We start from the raw sequence: 18,353 nt of genomic DNA, 5'->3' as shown, positions 1-18,353 counted from the left end.
GGTGGGAGAGAGGGGGGAGGGAGAGAGAGGGGAGGGAGAGAGAGGGGGGTGGGAGAGAGGGGGGAGGGAGAGAGAGGGGGGAGAGAGAGGGGGGAGGGAGAGAGAGGGGGGTGGGAGAGAGGGGGGAGGGAGAGAGAGAGGGAGGGAGAGAGAGGGAAGAGAGAGAGGGGAGGAAGAGAGAGAGGGGAGGAAGAGAGGGGTGAAAGAGAGAGAGGCGTGAAAGAGAGAGGGGTGAAAAGAGAGAGAGGGGTGAAAAGAGAGAGAGAGGGATGAAAAGAGAGAGAGAGAGGGGTGAAAAGAGAGAGAGGGTGAAAGAGAGACGATGGGGGGGAAGAGAGAGAGGGGGAAGAGAGAGAGAGAGAGGGGGGGGAAGAGAGAGAGGGGGGAGAAGAGAGAGATGGGGGAGAAGAGAGAGGGGGGGAGAAGAGAGAGGGGGGAGAAGAGAGAGAGGGGGGAGAAGAGAGAGAGGGGGGAGAAGAGAGAGAGGGGGGAGAAGAGAGAGAGGGGGAGAAGAGAGAGGGGGAGAAAAGAGAGAAGAGAGAGAGGGGAGAAAAGAGAGAAGAGAGAGAGGGGGAGAAGGAGGGAAGAGAGAGAGGGGGGAGAAGAGAGAGAGGGGGGGAGAAGAGAGAGAGAGGGGGAGAAGAGAGAGAGAGGGGGAGAGAGAGGGGGGAGAGAGAGGGAGAGGGGGAGAAGAGAGAGGGGGGAGAAGAGAGAGGGGGGGAGGAGAGAGAGAGGGGGAGAGAGGGGGGGGAGGGGGGGGAGAGAGGGGGGGGGAGGGGAGAGAGAGAGAGAGAGAGAGAGAGAGAGAGAGAGAGCGAGAGAGGGGGGAGGGGGAGGAGAGAGAGAGGGGGGAGAGAGAGCGAGAGGGGAGAGGGGGGAGGGGGGGGGGGGGAGGAGAGAGAGAGGGGGGGAGAGGGGGGGGGGGAGGGAGAGGGGGTGATGAGGGGTGAGAGGGGGGTGTGGTGACAGGGCCAGTGGGTTCCCTTCCCTTGTGCCTGTGTTTTAACACTGGATGCCCACCCCCCCCCCCCCATGCCTATGAAACAATTAACTATCAAATACACACAACAAAAAGGAAAAAAGTACAGAGAATACTACATACAATAAACTAAAACTAACCTAAAGAGATCCACAGGAAACAAATAAATAAAAGAAAACTGGTATTTTCTAACAAGCAAATTTCACCTAATCATGAAAAATTGTTCAATAAAATGTTGTCAGGGCAAAACTGGTCATTTCAACAAAAATCACTCCTCGCTCATTCCTACTCATCACTCATACAGAATAACAATGCTCTCTTGTACTCCACAGCTTCACCTTCTATCCAGGAATTCTTGAGCAAGGACAGACATTGTACTATTACAATATGAAGAGTATATCCATTCCTTACGGCAAGTGAATAGTATGCAGCAGCGTTGTCCCCCTGACAACCCCCCATCCTCAGAGCCAATAGCTGTACCACCTATGATAGGTCAGGCAGTGATCAGGGGAATGCTAATCTCTCTCTATAATCTGTCCCTGTGTGCGTTTAGAATAAAGGGATCCTTAGAGTCTGTGCCTAAGGAGCGGACAGCCAAACCGCTGATTTCTGCAATGCTGCTTTTCTGTAACTCACCCCTTTCACTTCCTTCAGATCTCCTTTAACCAGCGCGTTCAGAAAGTAATTAATATTGTGATTAAAACTCTGCAGCTGTGTAAGACAAATGAAGAAAAATATGCAGATAAGCAAGGGTTATACAAATTATTCACATCATTTCTCACACATACTTCACCACTCTTGTCAGCATGACATCAATGCATATATTTCATAGTATTTGTCTTCCTGTCCTTACATAACCGTTGAGTTGAAAGCGGACCTTCCGTCATTTATTAATCTTTCCATCTATTAAATCTTCTGCCCTTGTTGTTATTTTAACTTTGGATAGTAAAACATTTTTTTTGCCCCAGTAAATACCTTATACAGCCCACTTCCCTGTTTCTTGTCTGGCAAAAAGCCTTGGCTTATGACATCATCTTATGACGTCATGCACTGCTCTCTCTTGCACTCACTCGCATGAGAGTTTGCCAGGAAGGGACGGGTGATGAGTCATAAGAGGGCCAATGAGAGCTGCAGAGCTGGAGGTGTGTGTCTGTGTAAATCCAGGAAGTGAACAGGCAGCAGCTTCAGTTAAAATGGCTGCAGCCAGACTCGGCGGAGGGAAATTTCTGCAGCGTATTTGGCAAGTATAGAATCACAGTATATATAAAATAATATGCAAAGTGGCTGGAGGGAAGCTTCAGAATGGCAAAGATGTTTTTATTACAAATTATATGAGCAGATTGCAGTTGCTCATTAAGGTAAAAGCTTTTTATGCTTTTCCTTTATATTCACCTGGTGATCTGGCCAGTAAGGTCTTGTTTACCCATGCAGTTGAGAAGGGGGGATATTAAATACATGTGATTGGGACACGTTTTACTGCCCCGCAAACACACTCTCTTAGGAGCAGATGAGGTTGAAGCAACATAACAAGGGCTTTTATTTGTGTGTTGATGGCCAGACCACCATGTGAAAATAAAGGAAAAAGAAAAGAAGCCTAAAAATAAAAAAAACTCAAAGAGCTACCAAGACTAATAAGCTGTAATATAATACATTTTTGGTTTGGGGTTTAGGGTGTAAACATGCTTTATCTACTCTTCCTCACTATGGAAGTCAGTGGGTTGGCCTATTTACTGAAAGCAATGCACCCCCTGTGCGTCTGCTCATCTCAGGAGTTGTTAAAAATGGTTGGCGAAATGAGGCGTCAAATAGAGAGCCTGCCTTTAGTGGGCATTCTCCAAAGTCACTGCTGGGAGGAGAAGCAGGATAAGCTGAGCTGCTTAGTCACTATTTAGAGGGTAAGCAGAGCTGCTAAGCGGTGCCGAAACAAGGTCATTTAGCACCCTCATGGTGAAAAAGCCTGGGGGATCCTGTGCCCAGCAGACACTTGCTTGTCAAAATCACTGCAACTATCACTACTCCTGTCAGCATTGTAACAAAAGGAAGGTGCCCCCATCCCCCTATGCCTATAGTGAACCATTGTGCCCAGGGCAGCTGTCCCTCTCACCCCCACCCTTTGTTCTGGCCCTGCTGCCAAGCAATGGCTGGAAGAGGGAAGTCGAGTAAGCTGAGCTGCTCAGTTAATGCTGTGAAAGTAAACGGGGGGGGGGCTGAGCTACTGAGCCACTGCTGGGAGAGGAGAGCTAAATTACTGGGTCACTGCTAAGAGCTGGAGGGGATCACTGCTAAGAGCTGGGGGGGGATCACTGCTAAGAGCTGGGGGGGGATCACTGCTAAGAGCTGGGGGGGGGGGTCACCCCTAAGAGCTGGGGGGGGATAACTGCTAAGAGCTGGAGGGGGGGGGAATCACTGCTAAGAGCTGGGGGGGGGGGGAAATCACTGCTAAGAGCTGGGGGAGGGAATCACTGCTAAGAGCTGGGGGAGGGAATCACTGCTAAGAGCTGGGGGAGGGAATCACTCGCTAAGAGCTGGGGGAGGGAATCACTGCTAAGAGCTGGGGGAGGGAATCACTGCTAAGAGCTGGGGGAGGGAATCACTGCTAAGAGCTGGGGGAGGGAATCACTGCTAAGAGCTGGGGGGGGGGGAATCACTGCAAAGAGCTGGGGGGGGGAATCACTGCAAAGAGCTGGGGGGGGGGGAATCACTGCAAAGAGCTGGGGGGGGGAATCACTGCAAAGAGCTGGGGGGGGGGAATCACTGCAAAGAGCTGGGGGGGGGGGAAATCACTGCAAAGAGCTGGGGGGGATCACTGCAAAGAACTGGGGGGGGGGGGGTCACTGCAAAGAGCTGGGGGGGAGAAATCACTGTAAAGAGCTGGGGGGGGGGAAATCACTGCAAAGGAGCTGGGGGGGGGGGATCACTGCTAAGAGCTGGGGATCACTGCTAAGAGCTGGGGGGGGATCACCCCTAAGAGCTGGAGGGGGGATCACCCCTAAGAGCTGGGGGGGATAACTGCTAAGAGCTGGGGGGGAATCACTGCTAAGAGCTGGGGGAGGGAATCACTGCTAAGAGCTGGGGGAGGGAATCACTGCTAAGAGCTGGGGGAGGGAATCAGTGCTAAGAGCTGGGGGAGGGAATCACTGCTAAGAGCTGGGGGGGGGAATCACTGCAAAGAGCTGGGGGGGGAATCACTGCAAAGAGCTGGGGGGGGGGGGGGGGGAATTACTGCAAAGAGCTGGGGGGGGGAATCACTGCAAAGAGCTGGGGGGGGGAAATCACTGCAAAGAGCTGGGGGGGGGATCACTGCAAAGAACTGGGGGGGGGGGATCACTGCAAAGAGCTGGGGGGGGGAATCACTGCAAAGAGCTGGGGGGGGGATCACTGCAAAGAGCTGGGGGGGGGGGGGGAATCACTGCAAAGAGCTGGGGGGGGGGGAATCACTGCAAAGAGCTGGGGGGGGGGAATCACTGCAAAGAGCTGGGGGGGATTACTGCAAAGAGCTGGGGGAGGGGGAATCACTGCTAAGAGCTGGGGGGGGAATCACTGCTAAGAGCTGGGGGGGGGGGAATCACTGCTAAGAGCTGGGGGGGGGAATCACTGCAAAGAGCTGGGGGGGAATCACTGCAAAGAGCTGGGGGGGAATCACTGCAAAGAGCTGGGGGGGGAATCACTGCAAAGAGCTGGGGGGGGAATCACTGCAAAGAGCTGGGGGGGGGGGGGAATTACTGCAAAGAGCTGGGGGGGGGAATCACTGCAAAGAGCTGGGGGGGGGAAATCACTGCAAAGAGCTGGGGGGGGGATCACTGCAAAGAACTGGGGGGGGGGATCACTGCAAAGAGCTGGGGGGGGAATCACTGCAAAGAGCTGGGGGGGGATCACTGCAAAGAGCTGGGGGGGGGGGGGGGGGGAATCACTGCAAAGAGCTGGGGGGGGGGAATCACTGCAAAGAGCTGGGGGGGGGGAATCACTGCAAAGAGCTGGGGGGGATTACTGCAAAGAGCTGGGGGAGGGGGAATCACTGCTAAGAGCTGGGGGGGGAATCACTGCTAAGAGCTGGGGGGGGGGAATCACTGCTAAGAGCTGGGGGGGGGGAATCACTGCAAAGAGCTGGGGGGGAATCACTGCAAAGAGCTGGGGGGGAAATCACTGCAAAGAGCTGGGGGGGGGGAATCACTGCAAAGAGCTGGGGGGGAATCACTGCAAAGAGCTGGGGGGGGAATCACTGCAAAGAGCTGGGGGGGAATCACTGCAAAGAGCTGGGGGGGGAATCACTGCAAAGAGCTGGGGGGGGGAATCACTGCAAAGAGCTGGGGGGGGGGAATCACTGCAAAAGAGCTGGGGGGGGGGGGAATCACTGCAAAGAGCTGGGGGGGGAATCACTGCAAAGAGCTGGGGGGGGGGGAATCACTGCAAAGAGCTGGGGGGGGGGAATCACTGCAAAGAGCTGGGGGGGGGAATCACTGCAAAGAGCTGGGGGGGGGATCACTGCAAAGAGCTGGGGGGGGGGGGGAATCACTGCAAAGAGCTGGGGGGGGGGAATCACTGCAAAGAGCTGGGGGGGGAATCACTGCAAAGAGCTGGGGGGGGGATTACTGCAAAGAGCTGGGGGGGGGGGAATCACTGCAAAGAGCTGGGGGGGGGGAATCACTGCAAAGAGCTGGGGGGGGGATTACTGCTAAGAGCTGGGGGGGGAATCACTGCAAAGAGCTGGGGGGGGAATCACTGCAAAGAGCTGGGGGGGGAATCACTGCAAAGAGCTGGGGGGGGGGGAATCACTGCAAAGAGCTGGGGGGGGGAATCACTGCAAAGAGCTGGGGGGGGGAATCACTGCAAAGAGCTGGGGGGGGGGATCACTGCAAAGAGCTAGGGGGGGGAATCACTGCAAAGAGCTGGGGGGGGGGGAATCACTGCAAAGAGCTGGGGGGGGGGGAATCACTGCAAAGAGCTGGGGGGGGAATCACTGCAAAGAGCTGGGGGGGGGAATCACTGCAAAGAGCTGGGGGGGGAATCACTGCAAAGAGCTGGGGGGGGAATCACTGCAAAGAGCTGGGGGGGGAATCACTGCAAAGTGCTGGGGGGAATCACTGCAAAGAGCTGGGGGGGGGAATCACTGCAAAGAGCTGGGGGGGGGAATCACTGCAAAGAGCTGGGGGGGGAATCAAGAGCTGGGGGGGAATCACTGCAAAGAGCTGGGGGAGGGGAATCACTGCAAAGAGCTGGGGGGGGGGGGGAATCACTGCAAAGAGCTGGGGGGGGGGATCACTGCAAAGAGCTGGGGGGGGGAATCACTGCAAAGAGCCAGGGGGAACCACTGCAAAGAGCCAGGGGGAACCACTGCAAAGAGCCAGGGGGAACCACTGCAAAGAGCCAGGGGGAACCACTGCAAAGAGCCAGGGGGAACCACTGCAAAGAGCCAGGGGGAATCACTGCAAAGAGCCAGGGGGAATCACTGCAAAGAGCCAGGGGGAATCACTGCAAAGAGCCAGGGGGAATCACTGCAAAGAGCCAGGGGGAATCACTGCAAAGAGCCAGGGGGGAATCACTGCAAAGAGCTGGGGGGGATCACTGCAAAGAGCTGGGGGGTCACTGCTAAGAGCTGGGGGGTCACTGCACACAGCAGGGTAAGCTGAACTGCTTATTCCCTGTTCAGAGGGTAAACTAAACTGCTAACTTACAGGAAGAAAGACTTGGATTACTTCAGTGCTTCTGCTGCGAACTTTGAAGCCTACAGCTACATCGGTCAACAAGGCAATTACCATTTGCTATACGGTAAGAAAATGTAATAAAATGAATGTCCATAGTTTGACTAGATTTACAGCTTAAAGTGTTACTAAAGCCACAACATCAAAGTCAGTCTATATATGTAGTAAAGCTTTCTTGTTATACTCACAGTGTAAAAAGGCAGTTTGATCCTGTCTTCTCTGATCCTCCCCTTCTTTTACTGCCCCCCAATCCACCTGCTGATAGTACAGAGACCTGGGGGTCACTCTGCACATGCTCAGTTTAGTGTGTATTGCTAAAGAGTTTTTTTTTGTTTTTTTTGGGGGAGGGTGCATGTGATCAGCACAGGGTCAATCAGCACTGTCCAGACAGAGGGTCAGGGGTCATTGAAGCCTCACAGGACAGTCAGACCAGAATGAAAACGTTAACCGGTGCTCAGCCGGACACTGATAAGTCATAAGACTGCTCAAACTGCTGATGAGAAAAGGTATTTAGCAGTTTATATTTACTAAAATAATTGCATTTCCATGTTCTGAGACCAGATATAGTGAATGCCGGGTCCTGGGTTTATTAACACTTAGACATTTGCTGCACTATTAACAATATCACTACAATGAACATATTCTATACTTTCTTTTTAAACCATACCATGTTCTTCATTGGTGTCAACAATTCCTTGGACAACTCAGCAAAGGCACTGAAAGCGTTGCTCAGAGCTTCCTCTCCATTGTCCCTGCAGTTTGATGATAGCTTTTCCAGTGTGGCAATATAAACCTCAAGGTGCGTGATGTGCTCTAAAATTGAAAAAGACAGATCTAGAGGTGAATTATGTGAAACGGTATAACTGTCAGCTGAGTCAAAAGAATTATTTGTTTTACATATTTATTATACAAGTAATTCTGCAGCATTTTCAAGCGTACAACAGACTTTTAAATATTCGCATCTATCCTTACCGCAGTGCGCCTTACACACGCTAAGGCCGATTCAGTCCATAGTCAAATAAAGTGGAACCCCAAACAAACAACTAAATGCACAATAAAAATGTATAAGAACTGATCTAACTGCTAAAATATTTAAACTTACCGTATTTATCAGCGTATAACACGCATAGGCGTATAACTCAAACATTCATTTTAAGAGGGAAGTTTCAGGAAAAAAACATACATTTTAAAATAAGTAACTTAGAAGCAAAATAAGGGTCAGTGCCCATCTGCAGCCTCACCATTGCCATCAATGCAGCACCCACCATTGCCATCAATGCAGAAGCCTCACCATTGCCATCAATGCAGGAGCTTCACCATTGCCACCAATGCAGCGCCCATACCATTGCCCTCAATGCAGCACCCTCACCATTGCCGTCAATGCAGCACCCTCACCATTGAAAGAAAAGCAAAAACTTCTCCTGCGCTCTGGTGTCAAGGTCCTCAATATGTGGTGTAGCCAGCTTCACATAGTAATGTCTATTGTCTGGCAGCCCTCCTCAGAATAATGGGTATTCAGATACTAGAACAAACAAAAAAAGAAAAGCAGGGTGCACCGACCTAGTGCATTACCACTAATAGAGCTTTATTCAATAGAACACATAGCAAAATATATACTCACAAACGAGTATTTATAAAAGGCATAATCAATACAGCATTGTCAACTTTTCCGAACATCAACAAGCCTGGAGCTGATGTCAAGTAGATCAAGCGATACCCCAAAAAATGTCTGACGCATTTCAGGGGAGGACCCCTTTCCTCAGAACCTGAATAAAGCTCTATTAGTGGTAATGCACTAGGTCGGTGCGCCCTCCTTTTTTTTTTTGTTGCAGCCTCGCCATTGCCTTCAATGCAGAAGCCTCGCCATTGCCTTCAATGCAGAAGCCTCGCCATTGCCTTCAATGCAGAAGCCTCGCCATTGCCTTCAATGCAGAAGCCTCGCCATTGTCTTCAATGCAGAAGTGCAAATAGCGTGTGCTTGTTATATGCCAATACATCAATTTTAGCTGCCTCGGAGGGGACAGGGAGGGGGGCAGGACGAGCACCGACAGATTACATACAGTGAGAATTTCCTATGATAGACAGAACAGTGGTCCAATGGTGGCCCAGGAGACGGGACTTTCTATTACAGAGGCCATCACGTAAACAAGAGATTCTCACTGTATGTAATCTGATGACACCCCCCCTCCCTCCGAGGCAGCTAAAATGTACGTATTGGCGTATAACACGCACGCGCTATTTGCACCCGGGTGAAAAAGTGAGTGTTATACGCCAATAAATACAGTGTATGCAGTCTTGATTTGTACACTTTTGCCACTCTTCACAGCAATGAGGGTAACACAATCATTGACAGTCCTGAAGCTTTCTGCACATTGGGCAAATTCACTGTGAAAATGATTTTTCTAAATCTATTGGACAGGAAGGCCACAAAACTGAAGCAGCGAATAATGGTGCCACCCTCCTGGTTAGAGTGTGGTAACTGCGTAAAATTGTCCTCCTCCACTGGAAAAGCACTTCCCCTCCATCCCTTAAGGGATGGAAAGATCACATGGGTACTACTTTAACATATTAATGGTTTGTACATTACAACTTTACATTCTTTTGTTGATGGGACATGTATGCTTGAATGTGTTCAAATAAAACTTTCTTCTGATTAACCACTTCCCGGTGTTCTATCGATTTGTTCCCTCGACTCCCGTGTCACAGCTTTTGACTGACCGCATCGAGAGCCAATGGCCTTTGCAGCTGTCGGCATTTAGTTCTCAATGAACAACCATGGTGCTGTTGAAAGCTCCGGTAGTTTATTCTTTCTTCCTGTCAGTGTGTATCTACCTGCCCATATGAGGTACAAGTCCTGCATGGTACCCGCAATCTGCCGATCGTGGGTGCCATGGTTTACAGGCTGCAAGTAAAAAAAATCAATACACATTTTTATACCTGCAAAAAAGATATGCATTTATTTTATTTATTTTTAAAGGTGAACTTAACCTTTAGGCTAATGGTCTCCAAACTGCGGCCGAGGACTTTCTTTTTATCCGGCCCTTGGGGCACTTTTCCTCCCAATGATATGAGGCACTATTCCTCCCACTAACACCAACAGTGGGGCATAGTTCCTGTCGCCAACACAAATGATGGGGCACTATTCTTCCCACCAACACAAACAATGGGGAACTATTCATGCCACTATGGAATGGAAATAGTTAAAACTTTCTTGAACTCTTTATAACAACAATCATTAAGGCTATAACGATATGCTAATTTTCCCTCCACCCTGTCCCTCTGAGCAGTCCAACACAAGGGTGGTCTCCTGCAAGTTCGGTGAAGGAAAAGATTGCCCCGAGAGGTATGAAGACAGTGCACGGAGGCTCCGGCATCATCGAAGCTTGATTTTAAAATATTTCTGGCTGTAGGAGATAGTTCTCCCATCAGGAATGGTAAATATACACCATCTTACACATGATGAAATGTAATGCATTAGAGGTCGACCGATATGGATTTTTCTCTGGCCGATGCCGATATTTAGAAATCATGGCAGCCGATAGCCGATATATGATGACGATTTTTTTGGGCCGATATGTTAGACCGATTTTATTTTATTTATTTATTTTTAATCCCCCTTGATCTAACACACCTTTCCCACTGGGGCGTTTTTTAAGGCGCTTTTGGGCTAAAAATAGCGCCTGTAAAGTGCCTGCAAAATGGCTCCCCTGCAGTCTGTGTGAAAGACAGAGTGCTTTAACACTGAGGCGATGCGCTGGCAGGATCTTAAAAAAAAAGTCCTGCAAGCAGCACATTTGGAGTGGTGTATACCGCTCCTCCACCACTCCTGCCCATTGATATGAATGGGCACCACTGCCGAAGCGCATGCAATGCGATTTGGCAGCGGTGCTTCATGGGCGCATTTAACCTCTTCCTTGGCCGCTAGCTGGGTTATATGTGCCCCACTAGCAGCCAAATAGCACCGCTAAAATGATGGTAAAGAGCCGCTAAAACTTGCGTTTTACCATCAACGTCTGCCCGCTCCAGTGTGAAAGCAGCCTTCATAAGTGATACAGAAAATTTCTTACACTTAAAGCGGAGGTCCACCCTAAAATGGACCTTCCGCTCATCGGATTCCTCCCCCCTCCGGCGCCACAATTGGCACCTTTCAGGGGGGAGGGGGGTGCAGTTACCTGGATAATCCAGGTAACTGCACCCACTTCCGGGCTAGCTCTCTGCGGAAAGGGGCGTACATTACGCCCCTTTCCGCAAGTGCCCGCCCCCTTCCGCAAGTGCCCCGCTGCCTGCTGGGAAACACACAGATCCCAGAGGCAGCGGGGACCGTCCTCATTGCGCAGCGCGGCTCGCGCATGCGCAGTAGGGAATCGGGAAATGAAGCCGAAAGGCTCCATTTCCTGATTCCCATACCCAAGATGGCGGCGGCAGCACTCGAGTGTCGATCTAGAGATCGGCTTCGGGTGCCGACATCGCGGGCGAGCTGGACAGGTAAGTGTCACTATTTTAAAAGTCAGCAGCTGCAGTATTTGTAGCTGCTGGCTTTTAAAAAAAAAAAAAAAAACGCGGAGTCCCGGCGGACTCCCGCTTTAAACATTTATTAAACAAAACAAACCTCCAATCAGTTTACTTGTATGTATGATCTAGATAAAAAAAAAAAAAAAAAAAAACTATATATTAAATAAAAACGGGTAGTCAAAACTTTTGGACAAAAAAAAAAAAAAAAAAATGGGCTAACTTTACTGTTTTTATTTTATTTTTATTTTTTAAATGGTGTATTTTTTTCCCAAAAAAATGCATTTGAAAGACCTCTGTGCAAATGCCGTGTGACATAAAATATTGCAACAACCGCTATTTTATTCCCTAGGATCTCTGCTAAAAAATATATATATAATTTTTGGGGGGTCTAAGTGATTTTCTGGCAGAAAATACAGGATTTTTACTTGTAAGCAACAAGTGTCAGAAAAGATTTAGTCTTTAAATGGTTAAACTGAGAACTTCTACACAGAGATGACTTCATTCATTCAGAAGTGTAAACATTGTATCATTTAGTTCTTTTCTTGGCAGTCTGCCCAGAGAGGAGGAAAGTGTTGCTATGACGACTCAGGCAACTCACACTGACTTCTTACAGAAGTCATTTTAAAGTCCCGCTGTAGAATCGGCTTTTTATCAGCACAATCGGCCGATGCCGATTATTTAAAAAACGGCAAATATCGGCCGATATATCGGTCGACCTCTATAATGCATAATATAAAAAGATGGCTTATCCAAAAAATAATCTGTATTTCTCTTTTTCGCATAGACAACAATTCCCTTGAAGAAGACCAATAATTAGAAGGGCCGAAACGCGTAGGGAAATCATGTGAAATACCACATTAATACAATGGGTTTTATGTAATGTGTGTTTCTTTCACCATTGAAGGGTTGTCTTTCATGTCAAAGCCAGGATTGCCTTTTACAACTTTCAGGTATTTATAAAGTACTCTTTGATATAATAAAATTATTATTTTTATTCAAAAATTGATTACTAAAGTACTACGTTTGGCTGCTAAAAAACCCTTTCTATTTCCATTCTATATAATGTACTGGGGTGTGCAGCGCTGACAGCTCACATTCTATTCATGCCACTATTACCAATAATGGGTCACTATTACGCCTCCTACTGACCATTACCTTGAGGCAAGGTTTCTTCTCACCAATGCTGGGCCCTGGTACATTTTTTACCCCCGCTGGCCACAATCCACCCGCCCCCCACCCCTCAAAGTTTGAAGGACAGTAAACTGGGCCTTTGAAAAGTTTGAAGACCCCTGCTTTAGGCTAAGGAATGCTGTGGGTTGAGCACTACCTTAAAGTGATGCCTGAAACACAGACTAATATATTCAGAGGCTCAGAAGGCTGTACAACAGGTGCCACAGGGCCGCATGTGGCCCCTGGGGCACAGGTTGGGCAAGGGGTGTTAAGAGGGATTGAGCTGACGCTTAAAAAAAAAGAAAAAGCCAAAACACCTGAATTTTACTATACGTTACATTTGACTATAAAGCTCCCTGCACCCGGCGTCGCTTTTTGAAAATAGCGCAGCTGTGAGGGGCCTACGTAGCCACCTCATTCATTTCTGAAAAACTACAAAGTACCCTTTGCCACTGCATCAGACATACTTGTATTTTGAATGGGCTGCAAACTCCAGTAGCTTTGTAACGGGAAAGTCCATATGGGGATAGGGGCACAACGTTAGAGGAAGATTGTTCAGGAGCCAAACATTGCACCCTGAATCTGCTGATCATGGGTGCAATGCTCTGCAGGCTCCATTTAAAAATAAAATAAATAAATGCACATTTTTTTTTTTTACCTCCAAAAATACGTGCAATATTTAAAAAAAAAATATTTGAAAGGTAAGCGTAGCCTTTAAAAACATTTATTTGTTGCATAACGTAGAACTATATACTCTACTGGCTCTAATGCAAGCAAAATCCAATTCACTTCAGCAATTATATTTTCCTTAAAGTATGCAGAATATTACCAAGCAATCAATTTGGGTTAGCTTATCAAAGGCATTTTTCTTAGTAAAACTCTGTGAAGTCGAAGCAGCTGACTGCAGCAGCTTGCCTAATTAATATAGGAGACAGGCTGCCAAATGTCCCGTGCCCTGTCCAGGGTGCTGAATACAGATTAGGCTCAACGCACTACAAGCATAATATGTGGATTTCATATTTAAGAGTTAACAAAGGATACCTTAGGAACGGACTCGCCTGAGAATGAAACATAATGGCACGGCATCTGTTTTGGGGTCACATAGGCTAATGTTTTGCTCTGATACGAAGAATATATTGGTAAAGGTTAGCTGCTTTCCTGTGTGCGCTATGCCAACCCAAAACAGTTCCTGCCATCAATGTACCCATATCTAAATGAAAGAGCGACCATAGTTTTGAAAAGTAAAATATGACAAAGGGGAAAGATGTGGGAGATAGGGGCAGCTCTTTTTTATTATTTATATTATGACAGTTTTGGGTTCTTTTATACTTGCCTACAACATTGCCATTCCAAGCAGCTTACCGCGCAGTGCCTGGTGCAGCACAGCCTCTAGCTACAATCCTCAAAGACTGGGCCAGATTTGCTTCACTGGAACCTAAACGCACATTTTGTGACCTAATTTGAACACCCCTAATTGACCTGTTTAACACATTGCATTGTTTTACTAGCCTTAAAGTCATTGTAAAGGTTCATTTTTTTATTTATTTTTTAAATAACAAACATGCCTATACTTACCTGCTCTGTGCAAGGGTTTTGCACAGAGCGGCACCAATCCTCCTCTCTTATTGGTCCCCCCCCCAGCAGTGCTCCTCCTCTTCATCGAATGCCGCCACGGAGAGCCGCATTCCATGGGGGCACCCATGCGGGCACGCTCCCAAGTCCTGCTGTCAATGGATGCAGCAGCAGGATTCGGGAGCGTGCCACTGGATTTGATAAGACAGCAGCGGGAGCCAGCGCTATTAATCTATCCAATAAGAACCCAAAACAGCAGCTGGAGCTGCTGGGCGTCTGCTCGTCGTGGAATGATCGGGTTCAGGTAAGAAAAAAAGGGGGGGGGGGGGGGAGTTGTAAAGTCTTGTGTTTTTTCACCTAAATGCATTCTATGCATTAAGATGAAAAACCTTCTGTGCTGCAGCACCCCCCCCCCCCCAGACCCCCGTGTGCCGACGCCTTAAAAGTTCCCGTCACCAGAAGAGTTGAAGCTGTTATGGCTGCAAAGGGTGGGCCAACTCAATATTGGACTCTACGGGCTAAGACAGGGATGGACCAATATAGTGTATATTAGCACATATGTACACTCTGGCCTCCGTTCACTTATTTGAAAACCCCATTTTCAGATTCAAAAGCTGGCCATTTATTAGAAGAATAAAATTTGATAACTCATTTTAAACTGGTTTTAACCTCTTGCTTGCTGGGCACTTAAACCCCCCTCCTGCCCAGACCAATTTTCAGCTTTCAGCACTGATGCACTTTGAATGACAATTGCGCGGCCATACAACACTGTACCCAAATGAAATTTTTATCATTTTTTTCCCACAAATAGAGATTTCTTTTGGTGGTATTTAATTACAGCTGAGAGTTTTATTTTTTGCTAAACAAACAAAAAAAGATGCAAAATAAAAAAATCAAAAAAAAATCATGTTTAATAGTTTGTTATAAAATTTGCAAACAGGTAATTTTTCTCCTTCATTGAAATGCGCTGATGAGGGGGCACTGGTGGGCACTGATAGGCACAGTTAAGGCGGCACTAATAGGCACAGTTAAGGCGGCACTAATAGGCACAGATAAGGTGGCACCGATAGGCACAGATAAGGTGGCACCGATAAGGCAGTACTGATGGGCACAGATAAGGCGGCACTGATGGGCAAAGATGGGCACAGATAAGACAGCAGGGATGGGTGGCTCGGATGGGCACTGATAGGTACCATTGTTAGATGGGACCGATGGGCACTAATAGGTGGCACTGCTGGGCACTGGTAGGTGGCACTGATGGGCACAGATATGTGGCACTGAGGTGCAGCACTGTTGTTGAGGCAGATTGTGGGCACTGAGGTCACTGATGGGTGGCACTGTGGGCACTAATGGGTGGCACTGATGGGTAGCACTTTTTCCCCTACTTAGGTGGCACTGGCAGGTGGGCACTGATAAGCTGGCCCCAGCTCACCGTGATCGGGACTTAAGTCCCTCTCACGGCCACCGGCTCTGTTGTGATCACATGATCAGCTGTCATTGACTGACAGCTGATCACGTGATAAGGGGTCGGGATTGACCCCTTGCTCCGATCTGTGATCAGGCGAGTCTCATAGACTCGCTAATCACAGAGTGCACCGCGCGTGCCCCTCAGGGGGCGCACAGGCCGCTCGTGCACGGGACGACGTCAATAGACGTAGTCCCGGCAAAGCAGGTCCGCGCTGTAGCCGTCATTCGGCTATAGCGCGGATCTCTAGTGGTTAAAGGCTACAAGGTTTTTTATTTACCTTTATGCATGAAGGTTAAAAAACCTTCTGTGCGCAGCGACCCCCCCCCCAGCTCCCCAAATACTTACCCGAAACCGATCTTGATTCAGCGATGTGCACAAGAGCAGCTGCTCTCCTGGCTCTCTCCCTCCTCATTGGCTCAGACACAGCAGTGGGGAATACCATTATACAGTTTAGGTACGTATAACATGTTTGTTAAGTCAAAAAGAATTGATCTTAGTATAATTTTAAGAGCAATCGTTCGATTTTCAAGTTGTTAGTGGGGTCCTTTTCAAAATTCGAAGGTGTGGGATGGAAACATTTTCTAAAACAAACGGTGCATGTAGTTTTCATATGAGAAATGACATTCACTCTAAAATTGACAGTGAAAAGCAAATTACACTTGAATAGTACTTTTGAATGACATTCGACAAGTCATCAAATATACTGACGAAAATATTTGTACAAATATTACATATACATTTTAATAATCTTCTAATGTATGGCCATTTGTAGGGTACGGGGCACAAGTGCCAGTAAAAAGCGAAGAATACTAGAAGTGGAGGGCCCCAATTGTTTTGTTTTGAATGTGTGGAAGGCATCATGAAATCTGAGGATTACCAAAGGATTTTGGGTCGCACTGTAGAGCCCAGTGTCAGAAAGCTGGGTTTGCATACGAGATCTTGGGTCTTACAGCGGGACAATGACCCCAAACATACGTCAAAAAGCACAGAGAAATGGATGGCAACAAAGCGCTGGAGAGTTCTAAAGTGGCCAGCAATGAGTCCAGATCTAAATCCCATGGAACACCTGTGGAGAGATCTTAAAATTGCTGTTGGGAAAAGGTGCCCTAAGAGAGACCTGGAGCAGTTTGCAAAGGAAGAGTGGTCCAAAATTCCGGGTGAGAGGTGTAAGAAGCTTATTGATGGTTATAGGAAGCGACTGATTTCAGTTATTTTTTCCAAAGGGTGTGCAACCAAATATTAAGTTAAGGAAATGAAGAATTTTGACCAGCCCATTTTTGGAATTTTGTGTGACATTATGTCCAATTTGCTTTTTTTTCCTCCCTTTTTTTGTTTTGTTCCAATACACACAAAGGGAATAAACACGTGTATAGCAAAACATGTGTTACTGCAATACTTCTCTGTGAGAAATACTTTATTTCCTGGAAAAATGTCTGGGGTGCCAACAATTTCGGCCATGACTGTAAAAACCACAATTAATTCTCTTATTATCTTCCAAGAATGTTAAGGATATTCCCCTGTCACCTCCCTCGAAAAAAATAAATGGTTTAACCACTTAAGGACCGCCTCACGCCGATATACATCGGCAGAATGGCACAGCTGGGCACAATCACATACCTGTACGTGGCTATTTACGTGCCCAGCCGTGGGTCGGGCATGCGTCGCCGGCGGCGCACTCCTGACCCGGTCCTGAGCTCTGTGACCGTGGCCACGGGACCACAGAGCTGAAGAATGAGAAGAGGTCTGTGTAAACAAACCTCTCCCCGTGCTTCCTAGTGTGGCTGCCACCGATCGTCTGTTCCCTTTTATAGGGAAAGACGATCAGTGACGTCACATGCCAGGCCACACCCCTGCAATAAAAAAAACCCACATATAACGTCACACACAACACTACACTGCCCCCTAGTGGTTAACTCCTTCACTGCCATTTACACAGTAATCAGTGCATTTAAATAGCACTGATTGCTGTATCAATGACAATGGTCCCAAAAATGTGTAAAAAATGTCCAATGTGTCCGCCATAATGTTGCAGTCACAATAAAAATTTCTGATTGGCGCCATTACTAGTAAAAAAAAAATATTAATAAAAATGCTATAAAACCCCTATTTTGTAAACGCTATAACTTTTGCACAAACCAATCAATAATCGCAAATTGTGATTTTTTTTAACAAAAATATGTAGAAGAATACGTATCGGCCTAAACTGAGGGAAAAAAAAATTTTTATTAATTTTTTGGGGATATTTATTATAGCAAAAAGTAAAAAATGTTGCATTTTTTTCAAAATTGTCGCTCTATTTTTGTTTCTAGCGCAAAAAATAAAAACCGCAGGGGTGATAAAATACCACCAAAAGAAAGCTCTATTTGTGGGAAAAAAGGACTCCAATTTTGCTTGGGAGCCACGTCGCACGACCATGCAATTGTCAGTTAAAGCGACGCAGTGCTGAATTGCAAAAAAAGGGGCCTGGTCCTTTGGCTGCAAATTGGTTCGGGGCTTAAGCGGTTAAACATATCTGTGCAGCTAGCTGTAGTTATTGTAAAATGAATACTCGGTTATTCTATATTGACGTTTTTTTTTTTTTTTTTTTTTTTTTTTTGATACAACCTTTTTCTTGGATTTTTCAGTGTTTGAAAATTCTGTTTCAAAAGACATCCGATACGTAGGACGGCAGTCTTCATTGACAGACATATATCTAATAATTATCGTGACAGTCGTCGCATCTTCACAGCGAGTAGAGACAACCAGCTGCTGGGTCTGAAATGACCTAAAAACTCACGACTCAATCCTCTCTAGCGTCCGGCACCGCTGGGTATGCTGTAGGTTATCATTTACATTGGTGTACATGCCATGATCTGGGCCCTCCCTGCACACATGCAGCAAGTGCTTCTACTGAATAGAGATCAGAATAGGATCCCAGCAAAAAGCTAGTGGAAGCTGTTCAATGCATCATGCA

The 18,353-nt window shown here is 47.4% G+C and overlaps 1 protein-coding gene across 1 annotated transcript in view; it reads right to left on the bottom strand.

The window, feature by feature from the left end:
- Positions 1 to 18,353, bottom strand: part of LOC143935274 (arf-GAP with SH3 domain, ANK repeat and PH domain-containing protein 1-like) — a gene marked incomplete in the record, with an annotated part of 307,045 nt that overhangs the window by 121,833 nt on the left and 166,859 nt on the right. The window contains 2 exon segments of the mRNA XM_077459017.1: positions 1,616 to 1,690; positions 7,346 to 7,491. Coding sequence (XP_077315143.1) covers positions 1,616 to 1,690; positions 7,346 to 7,491 — 221 coding nt within the window.

Source organism: Lithobates pipiens, unplaced genomic scaffold (assembly GCF_037356315.1).
Source record: "Lithobates pipiens isolate NorthernLeopardFrog02 unplaced genomic scaffold, aLitPip1_a1.2 Scaffold_28, whole genome shotgun sequence".
Taxonomy (NCBI): domain Eukaryota; kingdom Metazoa; phylum Chordata; class Amphibia; order Anura; family Ranidae; genus Lithobates; species Lithobates pipiens.
Note: the sequence above shows the minus strand (reverse complement) of the source record. Positions and strands in the feature narration are given on the sequence as shown.